Raw genomic sequence first — 22678 nt, 5'->3', positions numbered from 1 at the left:
TAACATTATAGGACATCTCAGTAAAGTGAGAAAGGGGGGAGGGAGCGGGAGAAAGAGAATCTTCTTGGATTTCTCTTGTGCATGAGAAACAATGTGAAGAAAGTTATTTTAAACAGACATAACCTTTATTTTAAACAGACATTAAAACAAGACTATAAATATGACCAATAGGATTGTTTAGTGACTGTGACCACATCTGCCATTGTTATTCTTAATTGTCACCTTGGGATGTTTCTATGTGAGTGTTCCCAAAGGAGCTTACCTGAGGCAGGAAGACCCGCCCAAAATGAGCAACACCATCCAATAGGCTGGGGTCCCAGGCTGAGTAAAGAGGAGAAAGTGAGCTGGGCACAGCACTCATCTTTCTACTCCCATCTGGGGTCCCCTTTGACCTGCTGGCCTCATGCTCTGGTCGCTGTGTACCCCCACCTTTCCTTCCTTGACCTTGAGTTGCCTCTGTGAGTCATTTTGTCAGAATTACAATACAAGTAGCTGGTACAACTTCCTAAAAGACACCACCCTAGGAATTAGGACATTTTCCAAATGAGGAAACTTAGACCAGCTCTACTGCCCCACAAAATGCCACATAGTTCATTAGTGTGTGGCTGAAGGTTTATGAATGGCAACGAGGATTAAAAGAGTTTTCTGTGTCTTCACAGCATGCTACAGCTGAGAAGATTAAGTACTCAGCCATTAGAGCAACCAGAATTTTCTATGAAAACCTGCTGATTTTCAGCTGTGCGCCATTTAATTAAGCGTATTGCATCTCAATTTGCCCTTTTGTAAAACACAAATAAAAAACAACTGGGCCCGGTGTCTGTTAGATCTCTGAGACAGAGGAAAGAAACAGAGGCAGAAAGAGATCAGAGTCTGACCTTCAACAAACAAGACCGTATATATTAGCAAATACAGTGAGGGGCAGCCTCTCTCCTAGGAAAAGTGAGACTGTGACCCTGTATAAGGACGGGGTATGAAGCTTGGGGATGGTTGCAGTCAGGGAGTGCTCCATGCAGGTCTGCAGCCTCTTTTAAAATTGCTGGCTTCAAGCAAGACAGATTATCTTGGGAAACAAGCTGTCTCTGCAAACATTGCTTTCTGGGCAGACTGATAATGGCTGGACAGATCGTCCATAATCTCACAGGAGTCCTATCTTTAAAGGCTAGCCACTCTATCAGGGGCATATCTACTAAAGGGGTTGAGGCAGAGTGATCACAAGTTCAAGGTCAACCTGGGCTACTTGGTGAGATTCTGATTCAAAAAGTACAAAGAGAGGCTGGACTAAGGCTCAGCATAGACCTCTTGCCTGGAATGCATCAAGGCCCGGAGTCCAATCCCTAGAGAAAAAATAAAGGAAATATGATCTGGCATCATCACATCTGGATATACAGCTCAAAGAATTGAGAGCTGGCGTGAGGGAATGTTGATAGACCATCTTCATGGAGCAACATAGACGATTGATGAAAGCAGTTCAAACGGCTAGTAGATGGATAAGTTTGGGAGTGGGATTTCGGTTTTTTAAATCATTTTTTGCCAATTTAATTTATATTAATCATATATAACAAGATATATAACATATCTTGGCCATATACGTCCTCCAATTCCCCTTGGGTAACCCCGGCATATACACCTTCCATCTTCTTCCTCCTCTTCCTCCTTTTCTTCCTCCTCCTCTTCTTCTTCACCCACTGATTCCAATCAGTGTCATACTTCTCTCCCGACCCCAAATTTCTCCCCTTCCCTCAATAGACTTCAGCTCTTTAGACTGTCCAGACTAGCTGTCTAGACTTCAACTAAAGGAGCCACATGCAGCCCGCCCCCACCCTCCATTGCCACTGGAATTAGTGACCTGCTTGATTGTGTGCAGGCAGTACACACAGCCACTGCTGTTATGACGTCATGAGTGCAGTGGCAATGCCCTGTTGTCGGCTTTCACAGCACTCCTCTCCATTTTTCAGGTCTCTTATCATTTCCACACTGTCTCCCAGATGTCCCCTGAGCCTTGCGAGGTAAATCAAATGTTCTATAAACCCACAACAGTTTATTATTTGGCTTTTAAGAGGCTGATATGTGATACGGCATGAACAACCGTTGAAGTTATTATGTCAGTTTAACCCAACCAGTCACAAAGACAAATGCTGCCGCATGATCCCATCGTGTGAGCTACTGAGAGTCCTCACAGTGACAGAGTCCAATGAAGATTGCCAGGTGGTCAGCAGAAGAGACTTCTAGCTCCGTGAGATTAGCGTGTTAAGGAGACTGGCTGCGCGTAAGCCACCGTCACTCTTAACAAACTCTGAACTGCATCTCATTGGTAGATTGCATGGGTTCTGCCACATTAAAATTTTTAATGAATGAATGTATTGTACAACCAATTACACGAGAACTTCTGGAGTCCATTATCAGCATTTGCGTTTCTTTTTACATTATAGGTCTCCTATTATTTGAAATAATTTTTAATCATTTATGAGCTGTCTCTAGGAGGGAAAAAAGCTTCTAACTGTCCCGTTCACTCTGACGAATTTAAGGGCCAGTAGCAATGTGACGGCTGCTGTGTGACCTGGGGAGAAACGAGAAGAAGGCACACAAGAAGTGCTGTAGTTTCTCATCGGAACTGCACATGCCCTAGTAGTGATTGATCACTGAGGACAAAATGGTGAAATTTTTTCCCCCCAAATGGGGAAATCAGCTGTTCGGGACTGTCATTACCTTTCTCTCCAAAGGGCAGAGTATGTCAGAGTGGCCAGTCTGAACAGGGTCCTGGACAAGGGTGCCAGGTGACAGTTGCAGGTCAATGTGGTGGCAGGACTTCAGTGGAGGTAAGCCATCTTTTGGAGGATGGTGGCAGATGGAAGGGGAGCTAGAGGAAGATTGTGAAGCAGGCTACAGAGAGTGCTAATCACACTGTGACAGGGTGGGTAGGGAGACACGGTGACCCAGGCAGCAGGTGAGGCTCAGAGAAATAGAGTGGAAAGTTCAGCTGATGCTGGAAACTTTCAACGGAAGAATGAGTAGAGTATTACCTCTGAATGGGATGGAAGGCAGAGAGGGACAAAGGTAAATGTGGGTTGTGATGACATTGAAGGGAAACTTGTAGGAAGGGAAGCTGAATTTTGCAAGAAAGGCAATGACACCTCCAAATACCAAGTTGGGGCCACTGTGGGATACTGACAAAGACTGGTTGCCCTCCAAGCAAACATGACTGTCATGTGCAGCTTTGAGAAGAGGTGCAGGTACAGGAGGCTGTTTCAACAGAGTGGTGAAATAGCCGACTCCAACTGAGTCCAGAAGAGAGTCTGGGCTAGCCTGAGTCACAGGGAGAGAGCCGAGCTGGCTCAGAGGCTAAGAGCACTGGCTGTTCATCCAGAGGACCCTGGTTCAATGCCCAGCACCCACACGGCAGCTCATTATAGTCTGTAATTCCCGTTCTAGGGCTTCTGATACCCTCATGAAGACACACACATCTGCAGGCAAAACACCAAAGGACCATCCTGAGTTCATTCCTGCCTTTGCTTTGAGGGATAGTGATCTAGATGTATAAGCCAAACAGTTTTCTCCCTCAGGGGCTTTGGAACGCTGCCTTTATCATAGAAACAGAAAGAAAACTAACGCCCTCCCTCCTCTTCTTAAACCTCCTCTTCCTTTATTCACCAGGTGTACAAACTCCAAGCCCAGGCTGCCTTTTGTCTCTTCTGTGAATTCTAACTTCTACAAATTAAAGCCTGCCATTTTTCTGACTAACCTCGGCTGTGTAGTTCACAGGCTGCCGCCAAGGACTGAATTTAAGAAGCCCCGGAGAGCTTTTCCTCTTCAGCCACAGGGAAGATTATTTTCATAAAGATGAATGGCAGGAAGGAATGAGGAGTGGAGAAATAAACAGTGGAAACTCAATCGCGATGGGAATAAGGTCTTTCCTGAAGGGCTCAAACGTGTTTGTGTTAAAGGGAAGTCTCTAAAACAAAACCAAGCATCTCTCTCCCAGTGTTCTCAACAAAGGAATAAAGACTCTCCCGCAGAGGAAGTGACCACAGAAACGCCATCTTGTGCCATCTTGTCCCGACTCCCTGTGCATTGGCTTAGGCACTTCTCAGTCCTCTCCTCACCCACCTCCATGCCCACATCTACCCTCCCAGCACATTTGGGACTTCTGTGGCCTGGACCATGGTCCCGATGTATAAACCAAAATAATTAATGTAAACTAAAATAACTGAAGAAGGCACAAGTCAAAAGTAACTTTCATGTTACGTCTGGAAAAAAAAATCACCATGTTCTGTCAGAAATGAACGTTTCAAGATTGTTCTGTCATCTGACTTTCATGTGAGTTGTGGTCTTTGTGGGGTTTGCCTTTAGAAACACCGTATCCCTGAGCTGCGACACCAAGAGACTCTGAGGCATGCGCCGGAATTTGGTCCTGCACGAATAAAGGACTCGTACTTTTTTGTTTGTTTTTGTTTTTCGAGACAAGGCTTCTCTGTGTAGCCTTGGTTGCCCGAAACTTGATTTGTAGACCAGGCTGGCCTTATAACTCACAAGGATCCACCTGCTGCTGTCTCCCAAGTGCTCAGAGTAAGGTGTGCACGGCCACTGCCCCATATACTTCTAATTGGCTTAACCGGTAAGGATGGACACCACCACCCCCGTTGGTAAGAGTAGCCTGAAGGATGGCGGTGGACGTGAGCTGAGCACGAGGCAGGAACATTTGTTTTGCTTTTTCATCCAAGCTTTCCTTCAATGCTGGCCAAGTGATCTGAGACAAAGCCTGGTGGGAGGGACCTAACCACAGTCCCAGGGGCCCACTGCCTGGCCCTTCCCTGGCTGGCTCACTCTGCTTTCTCCCCAGCACACATTTGCTTAAGCATTGCGTTCTTGCCCTTCTGCTTACCTATTCTCTGTCACCTGAGAACAATAACAAACAAACAAACAAACAAACAAATGTAGTGTCTGGAGGGATGACTCAGTGGTTAAAACCATGGTCTGTTCTTCCAAACGACCGGGGTTCAATCCTCAGCACCTCCATGGCAGATCACAACTGTCTGTAACTCCAGGTCCTTTCCAAGGAATCTGACACCTCACAGCAATGCACATAAAATAAAGTTTAAAAAAACATATATTTTGTTTGTTTGCTTGCTTGCTTGCTTGCTTGCTTGTTGCGAGACAGGGTTTCTCTGTATAGCCCTGGCTGTCCTGGAACGCACTTTGTAACCAGGCTGGCCTTGAACTCAGAAATCCGCCTGCCTCTGCCTCCCGAGTGCTGGGATTAAAGGTGTGAGCTACCACGCCCGGCTGCCGAAAAACCAAAAATAAATAAATAAATAAATAAATAAATAAATAAATAAATAAATAAATAAATGAATCTGAATTCAAGGCCAACCATTTTGTAAGATACGGAGGTTACAGTGATGAGAATTCTGTCCCTACTCTTGATAGTTTTACATTTGGGAGAAAGGAGACAAATGAAGACAGGGACGATGTGATTTCTGAGACTCCCCCGAGTTTAATACAATGTAACTCCAGACAATGCTCGCTTACTGACCCGGGCCTGCCCTACAGCAACTGGCCTTTGGCCACTTTAGCAAGCGCTGGGGTTCTCTGTACAGGCCTTGCCCAGCCCCTCGTGACGTCACTGGCGCGCGCCATCCAATCATCGCCGTCTGGCTCCGCCCGCCCGCCCGTGCCTGCGGGAGGCTCCGTGGCGTGTGTTGTGGCCCCGCTGAGCCACCGTACCTCCCGCCTCCGCGCCCAACGTCCGCGTCGCCGTTCTGCGCCGCCGCCATGGCCGACGTGGAGGACGGCGAGGAACCCTGCGTCCTTTCTTCGCACTCCGGGAGCGCAGGCTCCAAGTCGGGAGGCGACAAGATGTTCTCTCTCAAGAAGTGGAACGCGGTAGCCATGTGGAGCTGGGACGTTGAGTGCGATACCTGTGCCATCTGCAGGGTCCAGGTGATGGGTAAGCGATGCAGGCGAAGCCGGGACCGCGAGCTGGGCCGAGCCGGCGAGTGCTGGGCCGGGCCGGGCCGCCAGACACGGGATGGTTCCTATGGGGGCGGGGGGGAGGGGGCGTGACCGGGATACCCGAGGGGAACCTCCGGCCCTGCGGCCAGCAAATCTCCCAGCGGATCCCTCGCGTAGATCTGAGGGTTGGGATGTTCGTCTTTGAGATGCTCTCACGTTCCTCAGGATTAGAGCTTGCCCATTTAGCCGAGGTTGGCTTAGAACCCAGGAGGGCGCACCTCCCAAAAACTGGAAATTGCGAGCCTGCGCCACTATACGGATTCTGTCTCATAACCGAAATGAGGCTCAGTGACCGGAGAGATGTTTCCACAGTTAAGAGCACAAGCTTGTTCTTAACAGAGAACCCGGGTTCGATTTTCCACACCCACATGGCAACTCACCACCCTCTAACTCCTGTTCCAATAACTCCAGCACCCCATTATGGCCCTTGAGGGCATTAGGCACATTTGGTATGCAAACCCAGATGCAGGTAGCATAAACATAAAATTTTAGATTACTGTGAGGTTGCTTTACAGGGCGACTGGGGAGTAGTTGAAATAGATTTCTGCAGTTTGAAAATGTGCGCGTTTCTTGGCTTTGAGACTTTAAACGTAGCATCAAGAGATTCCACAGTCTATTCTTTGTCTTTGGACTTGCTTCATCAGGGCTCCCAAACTTTACTTTTTACATTTAATTGTAGACCCAGACACTAGTTTCTATGTAGAATCTGATTTGACTAAAACACTAAAATCCAGCTGTTCCACCCCTCATCCTTGCTTAGGAGCTGGGCAGTGATTTCCATTTTAGGGTTGAGTGTGGTTGCGAATGTCTGAAATGCCAGCACTCGGGAGGCTGAGGCATGGGGGCAGAGGCAGCACAAGCTTTGCTTAGAAATTTTATTCTGGCCAGGTGTGGTGATATCTTTAAACTTAGTACTCGAGAAGCAAAGATAAACAGATCTCTGTGCGCCTTAGGCCAGCCTGGTCTACACAACCAAGGCTAAGTAGTGGGACCCCATCTTAAAAACAAATAATGAATAAATCTTTTTTGTTTGTTTTGGTTTTTTCGAGACAGGGTTTCTCTGTGTAGCCCTGGCTGTCCTGGAACTCACTTTGTAGACCAGGCTGGCCTCCAACTCAGAAATCCACCTGCCTCTGCCTCCCGAGTGCTGAAATTAAAGGGGTCCACCACCACGCCCGCTTTTTTTTTTTAAATCATCATCATCATTATTTTATTACCCTGTTGTTAATGGTGCATTCTTTAATCCCAGCACTTGGGAGCCATAGGCAGGTGGGTCTCTTGAGTTCCATGACAACCTGATCTAACAGCAAATTCCAGGATAGCCAGTACTACACAAGAAACCCTGTCTTTAAAAACAACAAAATTTACTTAGAGTTGTGGTGGGGGCGGACACATAGAAGAACTCTGTGTGTGTGTGTGTGTGTGTGTGTGTGTGTGTGTGTGTGTGTGTGTGTGAGTGTGAGTGTGACATAGAAGAAGAGTATTGGGAGTTGCTTCTTTTCTCCTGCCATGTGGGTCCCAAGGCTTAAACTCATGCAAGCACTTTAATTTTTGAGCAGTCTATCTGGCCAGAGATTGGCTTTTTGTTTGTTTGTTTTTCGAGACAGGGTTTCTCTGTGTAGACCAGGCTGGCCTCGAACTCAGAAATCCACCTGCCTCTGCCTCCCAGGCACTGGGATTAAAGGCGTACACCACCACACCCGGCTGAGATTGGCTTTTAAATATATATAGTTAAGTTTGTTTGTTTGTTTATTCTGGGCGTGGTGGCACACACCTTTTAATCCCGCACTTGGGAGGCAGAAGATGGATCTCTGATTTCAAGGCCAACTTGGTCTACTTAATGATCTCTAAGACGGCCATCCAGGTTTATGTAGAGAGCCTGTCTCAACCTACCCCACCCCTAACATTGTTAAATTTTAGTTTAATGAATGCACATGTATGGAGGGTATGGACATATGTGTTTAAGAGCCCGTGGATCCCTCTGGAGCTGGGGTTATGGCAGTTGTGAGCTCCCTGGGCCGGGCACTGGGACTAAACTTGACATCCTGTTTGAGAGTTCTTACACTGAGCCATCTCTCAGGCCCTGACTTTTCATAATCTTAAAGTTATTTATTTGCCTTCTTTTTTTTTTTATAGTTTTTTTTTTTTTTTAAGATTTATTTATTTATTATATGTAAGTACATTGTAGCTGTCTTCAGACACTCCAGAAGAGGGCATCAGATCTTGTTACAGATGGTTGTGAGCCACCATGTGGTTGCTGGGATTTGAACTCCGGACCTTCGGAAGAGCAGTCGGGTGCTCTTACCCACTGAGCCATCTCACCAGCCCCTTATTTGCCTTCTTATTCCAAAGTTGGCCTGTCACCCAGTTGCAGTGTGGGTAATCTCTCCCTTGGGTTCCACCTATACCCTGTACAGCCAGAGTAGAGTGCCTGCTTGTGATAACTTAGAGATTTCACAATGGCTGTTTGGAGCTTTGGTTTCCTACTTATTAAAAAGGTGGCGGCCAGAGCTAGAGCAGCCGCAGGTGTCATCAGCACACCGGGTGGTTTGCTTGCCTCCCTTCTCCATTTCCTAGTGAGCTCCATGGGGGACAGCCTTGGCTGTTTTGTCATCCCAAGGCTTAAATCCTAGAAGAGTGGGTGTTTAGTAACTATGGATAAAGCCCAAGGAGGCAGTTTTATATCTATATAGAAGAGGCCAGGATGGCTGTGGGGTTTTTGTTTGAAGGTAATAGTGTGTGGAAAGAAACAAATGCCTGGGCTTGAGCCAGAGTAAGGAGAGGAAGCAGCCCCACAGTTGCTATTTTTACAGAATTCTTTTTTATTTTTTCCTTTTGGACAAATCACTCGTTAGCAACACAGTGGAGAGGTGCGGGGAGACTAGTTCTGGGGCTAGAGAGATGGCTCAGAGGTTAAGAGCACCGGCTGTTCTTCCAAAGGACCCAGGTTCAATTTCCTAACATCCACATGGCAGCTCACAGCTCTCTGTAATTCCAGTTCCAGGGGATCTGACACCCTCACACAGACACACATGCAGTCAGAACACCAATGTGCGTAAAGAACGTAAAGGGAAGGAGTTGTCCTGATCTCAGAGCAGGCCTACTGCCTCAGCCTCCTTAGCTCACTGATGGGGACCATGAATCACCACACTCATATTTTCTTCTCCAGCCTCTTTTTCTCTTTCTGGGTCTGGAGCGATGACTCTGTGTTAAGGGCATATACAGCTCTTGCAGAGGACCTGGAATCAAAACCTACCACCAATGTGAGCAACTCACAAACTGCCTAAGCTCTAGCTCCAGGGGTCCCGAGCACCTCTGACCTGCAAGGGCACCTGCATGCACATGTACAGAACCACATTGAGACCCATAACATAATTAAAAACAAAAGCCTTTTCTGTTGATTTGAGCTAATTTGGACTACTAATAGAGTTAAAGAATGAATTTATTTCATTGGCTCCTCAAGCATAGTACTGATTGAATTTTATAAACTGCTGAATTTAGAGATTTAGAACTTAGGTTCCCGTTCTTAGTATTTACTCCTAAGTAATTTGTTCAAGTACTTTGTCAGTGCTGAGTGACTGCATTGAGGACTAGGGGTTCGAGTCATCCTAGGCTATCTAGTTTGAGGCCAGCCTGTGCAACATGAAACCCAGTCTCAAAAACAAAGGAAAGGAATTTTGCTTATGAAAACAACTAGAAAAAGCCTTTAACTTTCAAGTAGAGTCACATAGCTTAAAAATGAAGGGAGTATATGTGGAAACGTCATTACTGAACAGGGCTGGGGCATGTGCCTGTGATTCCCAAACTTTGAAGAAGGTAGAGGCAGGATTTTAAGGTTGATCGTCCAAGTGTGGCAGTTCAGGTTAGTGGATAACTGGGCTATATGAGGCCCGATCTCAAAAACAAGATCTTTAGTAGTTCCTGTAGTATTCTTCTAGATCCTGTGTGTATATAATCAAATAATCAATATACCGTTATGGCTTACTTATAGTGGTATCTTGAAAGTAAATACCCCTGACTTTGATCCATGTGTGTGAGCAAGCTGTTGTCTTGCAATAACCTTTTTGGCATCTCTGTCTCGGGTGACTTCTTCTAGTGCAGTTGCCAAGCTATTTTGTCATAAGAACTTGTAACATCATCACTGCCCTTGTAAAACCGTGGTGAGTTGTGGAATGCCATTTATTTTATTTCTCTTTAAAGAGTTGTTTTTAGATGAGAAGTTAATATTATAAGACTTCTCTTCATCTCTGATCCTCGGGGCTTTTGTTTGGCTTTGAGGGTCTGGGTCTTCAGTGGCCTCCTGAACTAGAGACGAGATTGGCTTTGTTTACTTTCAGATGCCTGCCTTCGATGTCAAGCTGAAAACAAGCAAGAGGACTGTGTTGGTGCGTGGTCGTTCTTTCTCCTGCCTTTGCAACTCAAGGTTTTTCTTCTGTCTCTGTGGGAATGTTTGAATTTCCAATTAAAATTGGCTTTATTAAACTCGCTGTGGTAACCCAGGTCTGTAAATCCAGAAGTGGCAAGGTTGAGGCCAGCTTTTGCTGTGTATTGAGACCTGTTTTGGGGGAGGGGTGGGATGGGGTGGAGGCTTATCAGTACATAAAAAATAAACCAGAAATCAGAAAGCAGTGATTAATTATGAATATAAAATGTTAGGGGCTGGGGAGATGGCTCAGTAGGCAAAAGTTCTCGCCTCTCAAGCCTGTGAACTAAATTTGATCTCTGGAACCCATTTAAGATAGAGAGAGAGATGGCTCCCAAAGGCCTCTGACCTGCACATGAAGCTGTGGCATGCACCTCCCCTCCCTCCCGTCCTGTACACACAATTATAAAAATAGTTTTAAAGACAAAATCAGGATTAAAACTAAAAGGGAGTCTTCTAACAGAAGGCTCATGGTAAAACATCTTTTTAATAAATAATAAAATGTTTTATTTCTCAAAAGACCTTAATAAAATAGATTTGCAAATTCTTTTTTTATTATAATTAAGACTTGGTTATATATTTTATTTATGGTCATATTTTTTTATTTATTTTTTTATTTTTGGTTTTTCGAGACAGGGTTTCTCTGTATAGCCCTGCCTGGCCTTGAACTCAGAAATCTGCCTGCCTCTGCCTCCCAAGTGCTGGGATCAAAGACGTGCGCCACCACTGTCCAGCCATAATAAATGTTTTTGCTAAGCAAAAAGAAATACTATCTCCTATTAAGAAAACTGCCGAACCAGGACTGGTGCCACATACCTGTACCCCAGCAGAGGCAGAAGCATCACTGCCAGTTGAACACTAGCCTGGTCTGTCATAGCAAATTCAGCCAGTCAGCTGTGCAGTGAAACCCTGTCTCAAACACACAAGAAAAGGAGGAAGTAGGAGGATAGAGGGAGGGAAAGAAGAAACATTTCAAGACCTGATCATGGTGGCTTGCATCTGTAATCCCAGCTCCCTGCAAGCAAGACTCAGGCAGGGTGATTACCATGGCCTCTGTAGTGAGTTCTAGGGAGCCTGGGCTATATGTGTAGCAAGGCTCTGTCTCAGCAAAGAACTCTGCTCAGAGAGATGCCTCTCTCCAGCCACTCTGCAAATCTGATTGTGAAATGAAGTGCTACACCGCTTGCTGGCATGGTGGCTTTTGGTTTGATTACCTGGTTTGGGGTTTTGGTCTCACTGTGTGGCCCTGACTTGGAACTTGCTCTGTAGACAAGGCTGGCCTTTCAGTGATCTGGAACCATAGGGTGTGCACACACCACGCTGGGTAGCTTAGCATGACTCCTCACTTGTAGAAAAGCAGCTCCCTGGGTATACAGCTGCTAATGGTCCTGCCCACCATCTGTTTCTAATAGCCAACGCTAAGTTGTAAAACACTATCTTGGTAAATGAAAACCAGGAAGGATGCTTTTCAATAAAAGCACAGAAGATCCCTAAGGATGCCTGCCCCATGACTGAGGGGTCTGGGATTCTAGCAGGTTCAGGTCCCTTTAATCTCCTAATTTAAGACAGTGGAGCTATTTAGGATCTAGGATTGTGGCTTCACCCCCAAAACACAGTGGCACATTAAATATTTTTGTAAATAGAAAAAAACATGTTTTGATCACTTACCCAACTTTTCTCAGAATTACGAGTCATGACTATTTTCTTAGTTTTTAAACTATAGTTTAGAATTTAGTAATTTAAAATTTTAGAATATTTACAATTTTTGTTTTGATAATTTCATATAAGCATATAATTATATAATATATGTTGATTTTGCCCACCCCCTGCTCGCCCCTACCACTCCCCTGACATCCCCTCCATGTGTCCCTTCCTAACTTCCTGTCCCCCTGAACTTAGCTATTTAAATTAAACTGTCTTGTCAGCTGATTTGTTTGTACATTTGTTTCATTGTCTGATTTTTAATACAGATCTTGCTTTGTAACAAGTGGCTTGGGTCTGAGCCCCTCCCGCCTGGTGCTCAGATCACAGGCCCAGCCACCCACTCAGCTGTTCTCTCTCTTGCAGTGGTCTGGGGAGAGTGTAACCATTCCTTCCACAACTGCTGCATGTCCCTGTGGGTGAAACAGAACAATCGCTGCCCTCTGTGCCAGCAGGACTGGGTAGTCCAAAGAATCGGCAAATGAGAGGTGGCCCAGGCGCTCCTGGTGTGGTTGCTGACCCTGGACAAAGACTAAACACTGCAGGGGATTCATCCTTGAGAGAGAGAGGATGCTGTGCGCCTTTGAGACTCACCAAAGGCTTGCTTTATTAATTTGTCTGTTTAGTTTTGGGAAATTCTCTACAATTAAGATAATTTGTTAAAAATGGCCTTTCCTACCTCTGGTGTGTGTGTGTGATACGAATGCATAGAAGAGCGAGAACACCAGAAAATGATCTTTGTTTATCTGTACCCACGACTGTGGGAACATTGTGTTCACAGAAGAACATTGTTTGTGTTTATGCTTGAGGGTTAAAAAATAGATAAACGAATGTTACAGTAACAAATAAAATGCATTGAAAAGCCGACTCCTCCTAATCCTTTTTGTGTTGGGAGAGAGGCAAGCGAGGCCACCCTGCTGTCTTCATTTGCTGTGAATGAGGATTTTAACCTGCACTCAGTGAAGAGGCGTAACTGTCGGGTAAACTGTAATATGGCGTAACTGTCGGGTAAACGGCTTTGTCTCCTGACTTCTCCATCTTTGACTTGGCCAGGAAGCCTGGATTGTTCAACCACTTAGTTCTAAAGAACTGTTTTCTGTTTTTGCGAAGGTTGTATTGTATGTTTTAGTCAAAATATTAGTAGGAAAATGCTTACTAGTATAACACTGAAGTTCATTATGCAATGTTTTAATAAAATATTGTGCTTTGAGTTATTAAAGTTTGATATATACTCTTAAAATCATTAAACTAATTCATCAATTAAATAATTTGAAAAAATTAATATGCTCTTTATTTGGCGGTAAAAATTGCTTGGAAACATGCAAACAAAAATTTTATCAGACTCTTCCAGTAGGGCTGGGAAGATATCTCAGTGTGTAAAATACTATGTGAGTCAGAGGACCAGACTTCAGTCCCTAGAACTCATGTGAGAGAGCTGGGCGTGGCAGCCCAACCCTGAAGAAAATCAGGGGTGGGAAGATGGCTTGGCAGTTTAAAAGCACTTGCTACTCTTGTAAAGGACCCAGATTTTCTATCACCCTCATTGCCACTCACAACTATGTAACTCCAGTTCCAAGGAATCCAATATCATCCTCTGGGTTTCTGTGGGCATTACATGTACAGAGTGCCCATATAAACATGGAGATACACATACATGGGGACAAATACTCATAGAGACTCTAAAAATTCAAATTGAGAATTCTGGAGGGTTTGAGACCGCCCCTCACTGCCCTGGCTGGACTGAACTTGAATGGAGGTTGGCCTCAGGCCTCGGCCCAGCCTCCCAATCACTGCGATTACAGGTGCGCACTACGCTGCCTCCTCGCCTATGCTCTTGTTAATTTGGTTTCTCTGAGATTTTTGCTTCTGTCAGATCCACTAAAGGCATTCAGATAAATATTTTCTAATTTTTCTAGGTACTAAAAGTATACAAATGTTTTCAGTTATTTGAATGTGCCTGTCATTGTGTAATTAACTATTCATAGAGTGTGAACCAGGTGTTTAGCTTCGCTGTAAAGAGAGTAGTCCCCCATCGTGTTCATAGGTGGCTTTGACAGTTCATAAGTGGATTCTGGAGGGTTCCACCCAGTGAGACTCATAACAAAGCCCTGTTTATTGCTACAGGTCAGGATCTGAGGGTAGAGGGGGGCGGGGGAGTGAAACAAGCTTAGTTCTGTTCCCCGCCCCCTTGCTGGCAAGACAGCCCTCATCTGCACAGCCATCCCTGAGTTCCGTACATACTCTCTTACCAGGAAAAAAACATGCAGAGGCACTTTAGTTGTGGGTTCCAGAACCATTAAGCAGGGTTTCTCTCCAAGTAATTAAATGATATTTAATGTCTGTAATTACATATTAGTGATTTTTATCTTAAAACTATAAAATATATAAAGAGCAGTTCAGTGCTTCCGTTTGTCATGAGTAGTTCCCTGCTGTACAGTGGTGTGTGAAGTGAGCTCCTCTGTGTCACGTGGTCCCCACCACCTCATAAGCTGCCCCACCCACACCACCAGCTCTCCCCACCATCCAATTCAAAAAAGGTCACACTTCTGTGTTTGTTTGTTTGAAGACAGGGTTTCTCTGTGTAGTCCTGGCTGTCCTGGAACTCACTCTGTAGACAAGGCTGGCCTCGAACTCCAAAATCTGCCTGCCTCTGCCTCCCAAGTGCTGGGATTAAAGGCGTGCGCCACCACTGCCCAGCTGAGTTCACACTTCTAAAACTTGTTTTGGGAGGCAGGACTGGTTTCCTTGGAAGAGCAATTTTAAGTGACTGACAGAGGGCTGTTCATATGTCACTGCCACCGCCTCTTAGAGGCACCAGAAGAGCAAAGGAATGAATTTCCTTAAAAGGTTAGGTTCTCTATGTGCTGGGGATTGAACACTTACTGCCTTTGCTCAAGTGACGGTACTCCCCTAAAGAAGGTTTTGTAGAGCCAAATGTTGTCCTGTGAAAAATAGCACTTGGGAGGCTGAGATGGGGGGATCATAGCCATGGCTTATATAGAGAGACCCTGTTAAACCATGGGAAAAGGTTACAGATTTGGATATAAAGAATGTACGTAGTACTTAAAGTCAAAATGTTTGTATTCTAAACTCTGTACTAAACATTTTAATGGTGTGCCAAAACACTAAAAATGTTCGATGTTTGCATGAAGTTATTACTCCAGCACTTTTACATGGTCTGTAGCTCACACTGGCCCCAACCTCTTGATCCTTCTTGAAGCCTTGTATCACCACACCCACCATACCACCTTTATGTCATCCTTTCTCTTGTGGCTAGGTTCTGTACAGCAAAGTATGTCCCCCAGGGAAAAGATACGTCTATAGTTTGATATTTTTAATAATAGCTGGGAGTTGGCGGGGAAGGGGGGTGGGGGAAGCTGACTTTGATTTGTCACCTCTCCTCTCTATGCCTCAGGTTCCACGCGTGGTATTCCAGCATCACTGGATTGTTTGAGAGCCCAGGACTGTTACTTTCCTGTCTGAGGAGAGAGTTTGTCATGGCAGGCAGAAAAGGCCGGCAGCAGATGGATGCTGTTGCTCAGATAGTTTTCTGCTTTGTGTTCAGGACAGAGCCCCAGCACATGGGATGACGACGCTGCCACAGTTAGGGTGGGTGCTTCCATCTCAGCCCCAACTAGAAACTTCCCACTCAGGTAAGTCCCAAAGTGTGGCTCCTAGGTGGCTCTAGAAGCTGTCAGGTTGACAGAATAAACATCACAGGGTAATGTGTACTAATAAGTAAACTAAGGAGTCTGGTGCTGGCAAGGGCTGCTGATCTTTGTCATCAGTGAAAGCTTTAGTACAAGTGTGTTCTGTGGAATAAAGCCCTCCTAACTGTTCTCAGTTAAAAAACAAAAAAGGCAGAAGGCAGAGGAAAAAGTAAACTATGGGTGTAACATGCAAGGAGGCCTTAACTCCTTCCCAAATAAGTAACATGATTTTCAGATTTATATTAAGAAAAGGCTTAATAAATGTTGAAGGTTTACAGGCCAGATGTGATGGCACACAAAGCAGAGGCAGGAGGATCTGTGAGTTTGAAGTCAGCCTGGTCTACTGAGGGAGTTCAGGACAGCCAGGGCTACACAGAGAAGCCCTATCAGGAAGAAGAAAAGTTTATTAGTTGTTAGTCTCTCCATCATTGTAGAACCTCAGCCTTATCAGTTTGAGACAGGGTCCTATGTACCCCAAGCTGGCCTTGAACTTTCTGTCCTCCTGTCTCCACTTTCCAAGTGCTGCACTGTTATCCAGTTTATCCTAGCATACCCATCTGCTGTCTGAGGTGTCTGGATGGCCAGCACAGTGGGCAGGAAGCCTCAAGTGCTGGTGTGTGAGAGCAGTGGCAGGCGGTGACCTCTGTGTCACAACTCAAGGAGGCCTCTCCTAGAACCCCAAGTGTCTGCAGCTCTTGTGTGTGCCAGGTAAGTTGAGACTCCTTAGCCCTTGGCACTAGCTGGCATTGTCACTTCCAGGTAGGTCTAGGTACCAAGATTGCTCAGCATCTGAAGACTTTGACAGCACCAGAGTTGTAGCTCCTGTGTGTCAACTGTCCCTTTGTCTTGAAGGCTTGAAGCTCTCTGGAGCTCTTAAAGCAACCAGAACCTGCAGTTTCCTTTCAGTGGCTCCTAATGGCCTTCTGTCCTTCAGCCTGGGATGTGGCCTCCCTACTCGCACCTTCCCTTTCTGACTGCTACTGTCATTTCTGCCTTCAATGCCGCTTTCTGTCACCAGCTTGGCCCATACTACAGAAGTAGGCAAGAAGAGATCAGGTGAGAAAAGCAGCCTTTTATTAATAGTGGCAGTACCCGAGGGGCAGCACAAGGTTATGTCTTTCAGCCAACTCACTCTGTGAACTAGACCAAGGGGGCTTCCACCAGGCACACACACCTCACACAAGTGGAGAGTTGTGTTTGTACTCTCTGCTAGGCCAACCCTCTGGCCTAGGTAGAAATGGTTGTAGGCTCAGCTAGGTCTCACCAAGGTGTGTGACAGCAGAAACATCTAGAACTGCCTTTTTAAAGGTCATGGGTGAGGCTGAGCCTTGAGCTAGAACAGCCTACAGCAGTTCTCTCGTTTCTCAGGATGTCTGTAGAATGCACGCAGCGGATGCTGCCTGTATCAGTCAGGGCTCTCCAGAGTCACAGAACTTGTGGAATGTCTCTCTATATTGAGGGAATTTATTGTGATGACTTAGTCTGTAGTCCAGCTAACCCAACAATGGTCAGCTGTGAATGGGAAGTCCAGGAATCTAACAGTTGCTCAGTCCCACGGGGCTAATTGTTTCAGCTGGTCTTCTGTAGAAGTAGGTTTGAACAGATGTGCTGGCAAGTACAGGTAGTTGAAGAGGAGTGAATCTTCCTTCTTCCAATGTCCTTATGTAAGCCATGAGCAGAAGGTGTGGCCCAGATTAAAGATTACGTGTACCACCTTCTTGGGATCTGGGACTTGGCATTGCCCCAGGCTGACCTTGAAATCAGCGATCCCCTTGCCTCAGTCTCCCGGGATTAAAGTCGTGTACTAAGTTGCCTGGGCCTAAGCTTTTCATTGCCATTATGTCTCAAGATCTCCATGCCAAGATCCAGGTCAGAGACTTGTGAATCTTGGACCCTCTGTGCTGTAACTGCTGACATTAACTCTGACTCTTCTACTCTTAGAGTAATGTGTTATTTATTGCATGCCAACTACCTATGAGGCTGTACCGTACGAATAGAATGTTTAAAAAGTATTTTATCTTCAGACAGCATAGGGTATGTTATGGAGTACTGACTTTGAAACACAGTTTTAAAGTAAGGTTTGCTGACATCAAGTCTGGGAACTGAAATACCATTTTCTTACAGTATATACAACCAGTGTGTGTGTGTGTGTGCGCGCGTGCATGTGTTTGTGTGTGCGTGTGTGTGTGTGTGTGTGTGTGTGTGTGTGTGTGTGTGTGAGTGTTCCTAAACCAGGTGTGGTAGTTTATACCTGGAATCCCATCACTCAGGAGAATGAGACAAAAGGGTTGCTACCAGTTAAGGCCAGGCTAGATTCAACAGTTCCAAGCTAGCCTGAGCTATATACAGAGTAGCAAAAACAGAAAAGGAGGATGAAGAGGAAGGGGTGGGGTATGGACAAAGCTGAGGTGGCTGGAGAAGGTAGCTCAATAAAATACAGGCAACAATTATCAAACATAGGAGTTTTACACGGTAACTCACTTGTTCCATGTGAAGCCCTCTTAGGCCCGGGTCGTGGCTCGGTTGGTAAAGTGCTTGCCTTGTAGGCATAGGGAGCTGAATTTGAGCTCCAGAGCCCACGTAACCCATATGGTTGCCTGCACTGATTTCAGGGCTGCAGAGGCAGGGGGAGTCAGCCAGCCTTGCCTGCTCCAGGCTCAGGTGAACGAGACACCATTTCCAGACACAGGAGGACGGGAGCCAGAGCCCACCTCTGGCCTGGCCTGGCCTGGCCTGGCCTGCACATGGATTCGTTTGTACTCAGCTTTTCTGTATTTTTACCGAAGCACCAAGAGTGGTGGGTGATTGTTCAGAAGTGAGGGTGCAGGAAGCTGAGGCATGAAGACTGTCACTGCTTTCAGAACAACGTGGGCTGTGTAGTGGGTTATATAGGGAGACCTTGTCTCAGAAACCAAAGCAAGAGGCCAAAGAGATGGCTCAGCAGATAAAGGCCCCTGTTATCAAGTCTGCCAGTGGCAATCTGAGTTCGTTCCTGGGACCCACATAAAGGAGAGGGGTGACTCCCACAGGTGTACCCTGGTCCCCACGTATGTGCCAGCCACACACAACAAACAAAATTAAAAACTGATGAAAGTGGAAAGCCCCGACAGTTTCAGACAGTTGCAATATGGATGGATTCGCACATTGAGCTCTAACGCAGGGTGGTAAGAACGGGGAGAGTTCAGAGTCTTAAGAAGAGGAAAATATTTGCCTGTGTACGTAGGCCAGACAGCCACAGGTCCCTGAGAAGTAGCTTGTGGCTGATGTAGCAGATCCTCACCCACCTGCCCTGCACTGACTTCCGGCTTGCTAGTCTCCATAACGGCGAGAAGATAAACATGCCCTTGAAGATAAAAATGCCACCCAGCCTGTGGGCATTTGCTATAGCAGCCCGAAGTGGCCAGTCCCCACTTTGACCCACAGAGTCTGGGCTGGAGGGCCGCTGTGTGTGTGTGTGTGTGTGTGTGTGTGTGTGTGTGTGTAAGCAGTCTGGCTTTAGGACACATGCACCTTCCCACTGGGCCGCATTGTCTCAGGGAGGCCCTCGCTGGACACTGAATGTGTTCTTCGGGAATAACCTGACGAAGTTTGTTCTGCATAGTTCAGTTTAATCTGTCAAGCAGGAACTTGAGATTGGGGTACATAGGAAGACAGACAGCCCCCACGGATTTCATTCATAGATGAATTTTTAGAGCTATATATCATGTTTTTTTCAGCAGCCAGTATCCGTAGCTTCCATGTGTTCTATGCCAGATGTACCGGTCAGCTCTGTGTTATGATAAAGCATAGGAGATGGTTAACAGAAAAGGAGAAAAATGCAGGCCTGTGGGATGGCTTGGTTGGTAAAGGCACATGCCACCAGGCCTGGTGACCTGAGTTCACTTGCCTTTCTCTGCCCACCTCCCCATGCTTCCTACCGAGTAGGAGAGCAGACTCCGGCAGGTTGTCATCTGATCTCCAAACACACACTGCAGGATGTTCACGCACACTAATAAAAAATTCAAGAGGAAAGAAAAAGTTACTTAGCTCACAGTTCTAAGAGTGGACAGTCACTCTGGATTTCTGGTCAGGGCACAGAGACAATAGTCAGAAGGAGACAACAAAGGACCAGGTCCCTAGTGATCTAAGAAACTTCCAGAAGGCCCTACCTCCTGAAGGTCAATGGCACCTTTTAGTGACATGACCCTGGGAACCAAGAGGCCAAGACTGAGACAGGAGGCTTGTCAGAAACTCAAAGCCAGCTTGGTATACATACCATGTTCCAGGCTACATAGCAAGGCCCTGTCTCATAACTAATTAATTAGTTACATTAAAATATCTGGTACATTTTTTCATAAATGCTAAAATACTAATAAAGCAAGTTATCCTAACATCACCATTTTTTATTTGCTTCCTAAGTAAACTCACTGAAAGGTTTTCTGCCCGTGTTAAAGTGTGATTGTCCCACGAGTTCCTTTAAAGTCAGCGTGTCCTTGATAAACCAGGCTGAATAGAGAGGATGGCCAGGCGTGATGGAAGCGGCTGACCCCATGGCATCATTCAAACACGAGTTAATCAGCTGACACACACTTGGCAGCAAGTCTCAGAAAACGAACTCCATCGCCACAGATGCGGCTTTATTGTCCCAAACAATGAGGAGTCCGGTATGGGAAGTCCAGAGTTGCTCTGGCAGGTCAGCAGTGCCATCCTGAACCAGGCTCCCAGTTTCCTGGCTGGGCCTGGTGAGCATGAGGCCTTATTCTCCAGGTCCTCTCTCCTGGCCCTGAGGTGATGCCATTCCTGAACAGACTTTCATTCTCTGTCTTGGGGAAGATGGGGGTGGGCTGGGGTGGGAAGGGAAGGGGCACAAGAACTTTTTCTTTGCTCAGACTTTGACTTGGATAGGGTGGGTGAGAGCCTCCTTTAGCATCTTGAATCTACCTGATTGGCCAGAAAATGTCACACTGCTGCTTTGGGATATAGAGGATACCAGAAATGGAGATTTTGTTTTGCTAAAATCTGTTTTTAGCCAGGTATGATGGTGCACACCTTTAATTCTAGCACTTGGGAGGCAGAAGCTGGAGGATCTCTGTGAGTTCCATCCCAGCCTGGTCTATATAGCAAGTTCCATGACAGCCAGCCAGGACTACATAGAGAGATCTTGTATAATAATAATAATAATAATAATAATAATAATAATAATAATAATAATTTAGGGGGAGGGTTGTAGGCATATCTCACTGTTAAGATCATGTATTGCTCTTAACCAATATGTATTCTAGAGGACCTGAGTTCAATTCCCGGCACCCACACATCAAGAGGTTCACAACCACCCAGAGCTCCAGCTCCAGGGAGAACCTGGCCCTTCTGGTCTCTACAGGCACGTGTATTCATACGCACACACAAACATACACTACATATGCATATATATGTCTTTTAATTATCGTTTTTATGTGAATGAGGCTGGGCATGACTGCCACAGAGTGCGAGCACAGGTCAGGGACATCTTTCTGGAGCTGGTTTTTATCTTCCAGTTTATTGCTAAGGCGGGGTTTCTTGCTTCTGCCCTGCTGACTGCCCCAGGCTAGCTTCTTGTCCCTGCTGCCCCCTGGCTCTAGGAGTGCCAGGCTCTTAGATGCCCTACCTGACCCAGGTTCTAGGCTGGAAGTCAGATGAACAGCAGGCTTTGGTGGCAGGTGCTTTTATCTGCTAAGCCTTAGCCCTGTGCTTTGTGGGTTTCTGTTTTGTTTTGTTTTTTACTTTTTGGTGGGTTTGTTTGTTTGTTTGTTTGTTTGTTAGAGACCATGTTTCTGGAAGCCCAGGATGGCCTGTAAATTACTATGTCCTCAAAGATGACCTTGAACTCCCAATCCTCCTGCCTTCCCAAATGTTGGGATTATAGATATCCACAACTACACCTGTCTCCAGAGATGGTGTTGCTTTGTTTTGTTTCTTTCTGGTTTCCGTTTTTGTTTCAGTTTCCTCAATAGGGAAAAACCCAGAAGACTGGGGGGTGGGGATCAAGGGAAGAGCAACTGGGGATGGATGTAGATGGGTCCATGGCTTAACTGCCATAATTAGCACTAACTGTTAAGTTGTGGGTTTTGGACTGGACATGTGGCTATTGAAGCCCCGAGCAAGCTTCCCAATACACAGTCAAGAGTCAAAAACCAGTTAACAATCACTAATGCTCTGCTGGCGTTGCCTTGTGGTCTGTTTTCATTGACTCAGAATTGGGAAGATGATTTTTCTCTGAAACAGCGTTGTTAAGCTCTGGATACACTCACTGGCTTGTAAAGAAAAAAGAATGAGTAGCCCTTTATAATGTGTCTTACAGTATGAACTTGGATAACCCTTGAATAAATGCCATGCCTGGAACAACTCTACAGTAAAGGAATGTGTAACTGGGCATGGTGGCACAGGCTTTAAGCCCAGCAGAGGCAGGTGGATTGCTAAGAGTCTAGGACCAGCCTGCTTTATGTAGTGAGTTCTCCAGGGCTATACACTGAGACCTACCCCTATCCCACCACCCCTCCCCCGCCCCCCCCCACCCCCAAAAGAGGACAGGAAACATGGAAAGGTGCAAATATTTCTCAGCAGAAGATCAAATTGAAACTATAAAGTATGGCTCAATGGCTAAGCACTTACTACTTGCAGAGGAGCCTGTTCAGTTCCTGGAAGCTACATGGTGCATAACTCCAGTTCTGAGGGATCTGATGCCCTCTTCTGGCCACCAAGGGTACTGCATGCTCATGGTGCACATACACACATGCAGGCAAACACTTAAAAATAAGTCATAAAAAAAATCTTTAAAATTACAATGAAATACCAGTCTGCCCCCACCTATACACACACA

General features: G+C 45.9%; 1 protein-coding gene and 1 long non-coding RNA gene across 3 annotated transcripts; one reads left to right on the top strand and one right to left on the bottom strand.

Annotated features, from left to right (window-relative positions):
* Positions 1-5676: 5676 nt before the first annotated feature.
* Rnf7 (ring finger protein 7) lies at positions 5677-13415 on the top strand. 2 transcript variants are annotated; one of them, NM_001311135.1, is made up of 3 exons: positions 5677-5937; positions 10347-10394; positions 12500-13415. In NM_001311135.1, the coding sequence occupies exons 1-3, from the start codon at positions 5770-5772 to the stop codon at positions 12554-12556; spliced, it is 273 nt and encodes a 90-aa protein (NP_001298064.1). In that variant the 5' UTR covers positions 5677-5769; the 3' UTR covers positions 12557-13415. The 2 variants fall into 2 exon arrangements, with proteins under 2 accessions (NP_001298064.1, NP_035409.1); NM_011279.3 differs by having other exon boundaries at positions 5677-5944.
* A 6022-nt stretch (positions 13416-19437) lies between these two features.
* On the bottom strand, positions 19438-20348 carry Gm51656. Its single transcript, XR_003948077.1, has 3 exons — positions 20251-20348; positions 19761-19831; positions 19438-19611 (listed from the first exon to the last, which is right to left on the bottom strand). It is a non-coding gene; the product is annotated as a predicted gene, 51656 (long non-coding RNA).
* Between the last annotated feature and the right edge of the window lie 2330 nt (positions 20349-22678).

Source organism: Mus musculus, chromosome 9, assembly GCF_000001635.26.
Source record: "Mus musculus strain C57BL/6J chromosome 9, GRCm38.p6 C57BL/6J".
In the NCBI taxonomy this organism is placed as follows: Eukaryota; Metazoa; Chordata; class Mammalia; order Rodentia; family Muridae; genus Mus; species Mus musculus.
This window is presented reverse-complemented; position numbering and strand designations above follow the sequence as displayed.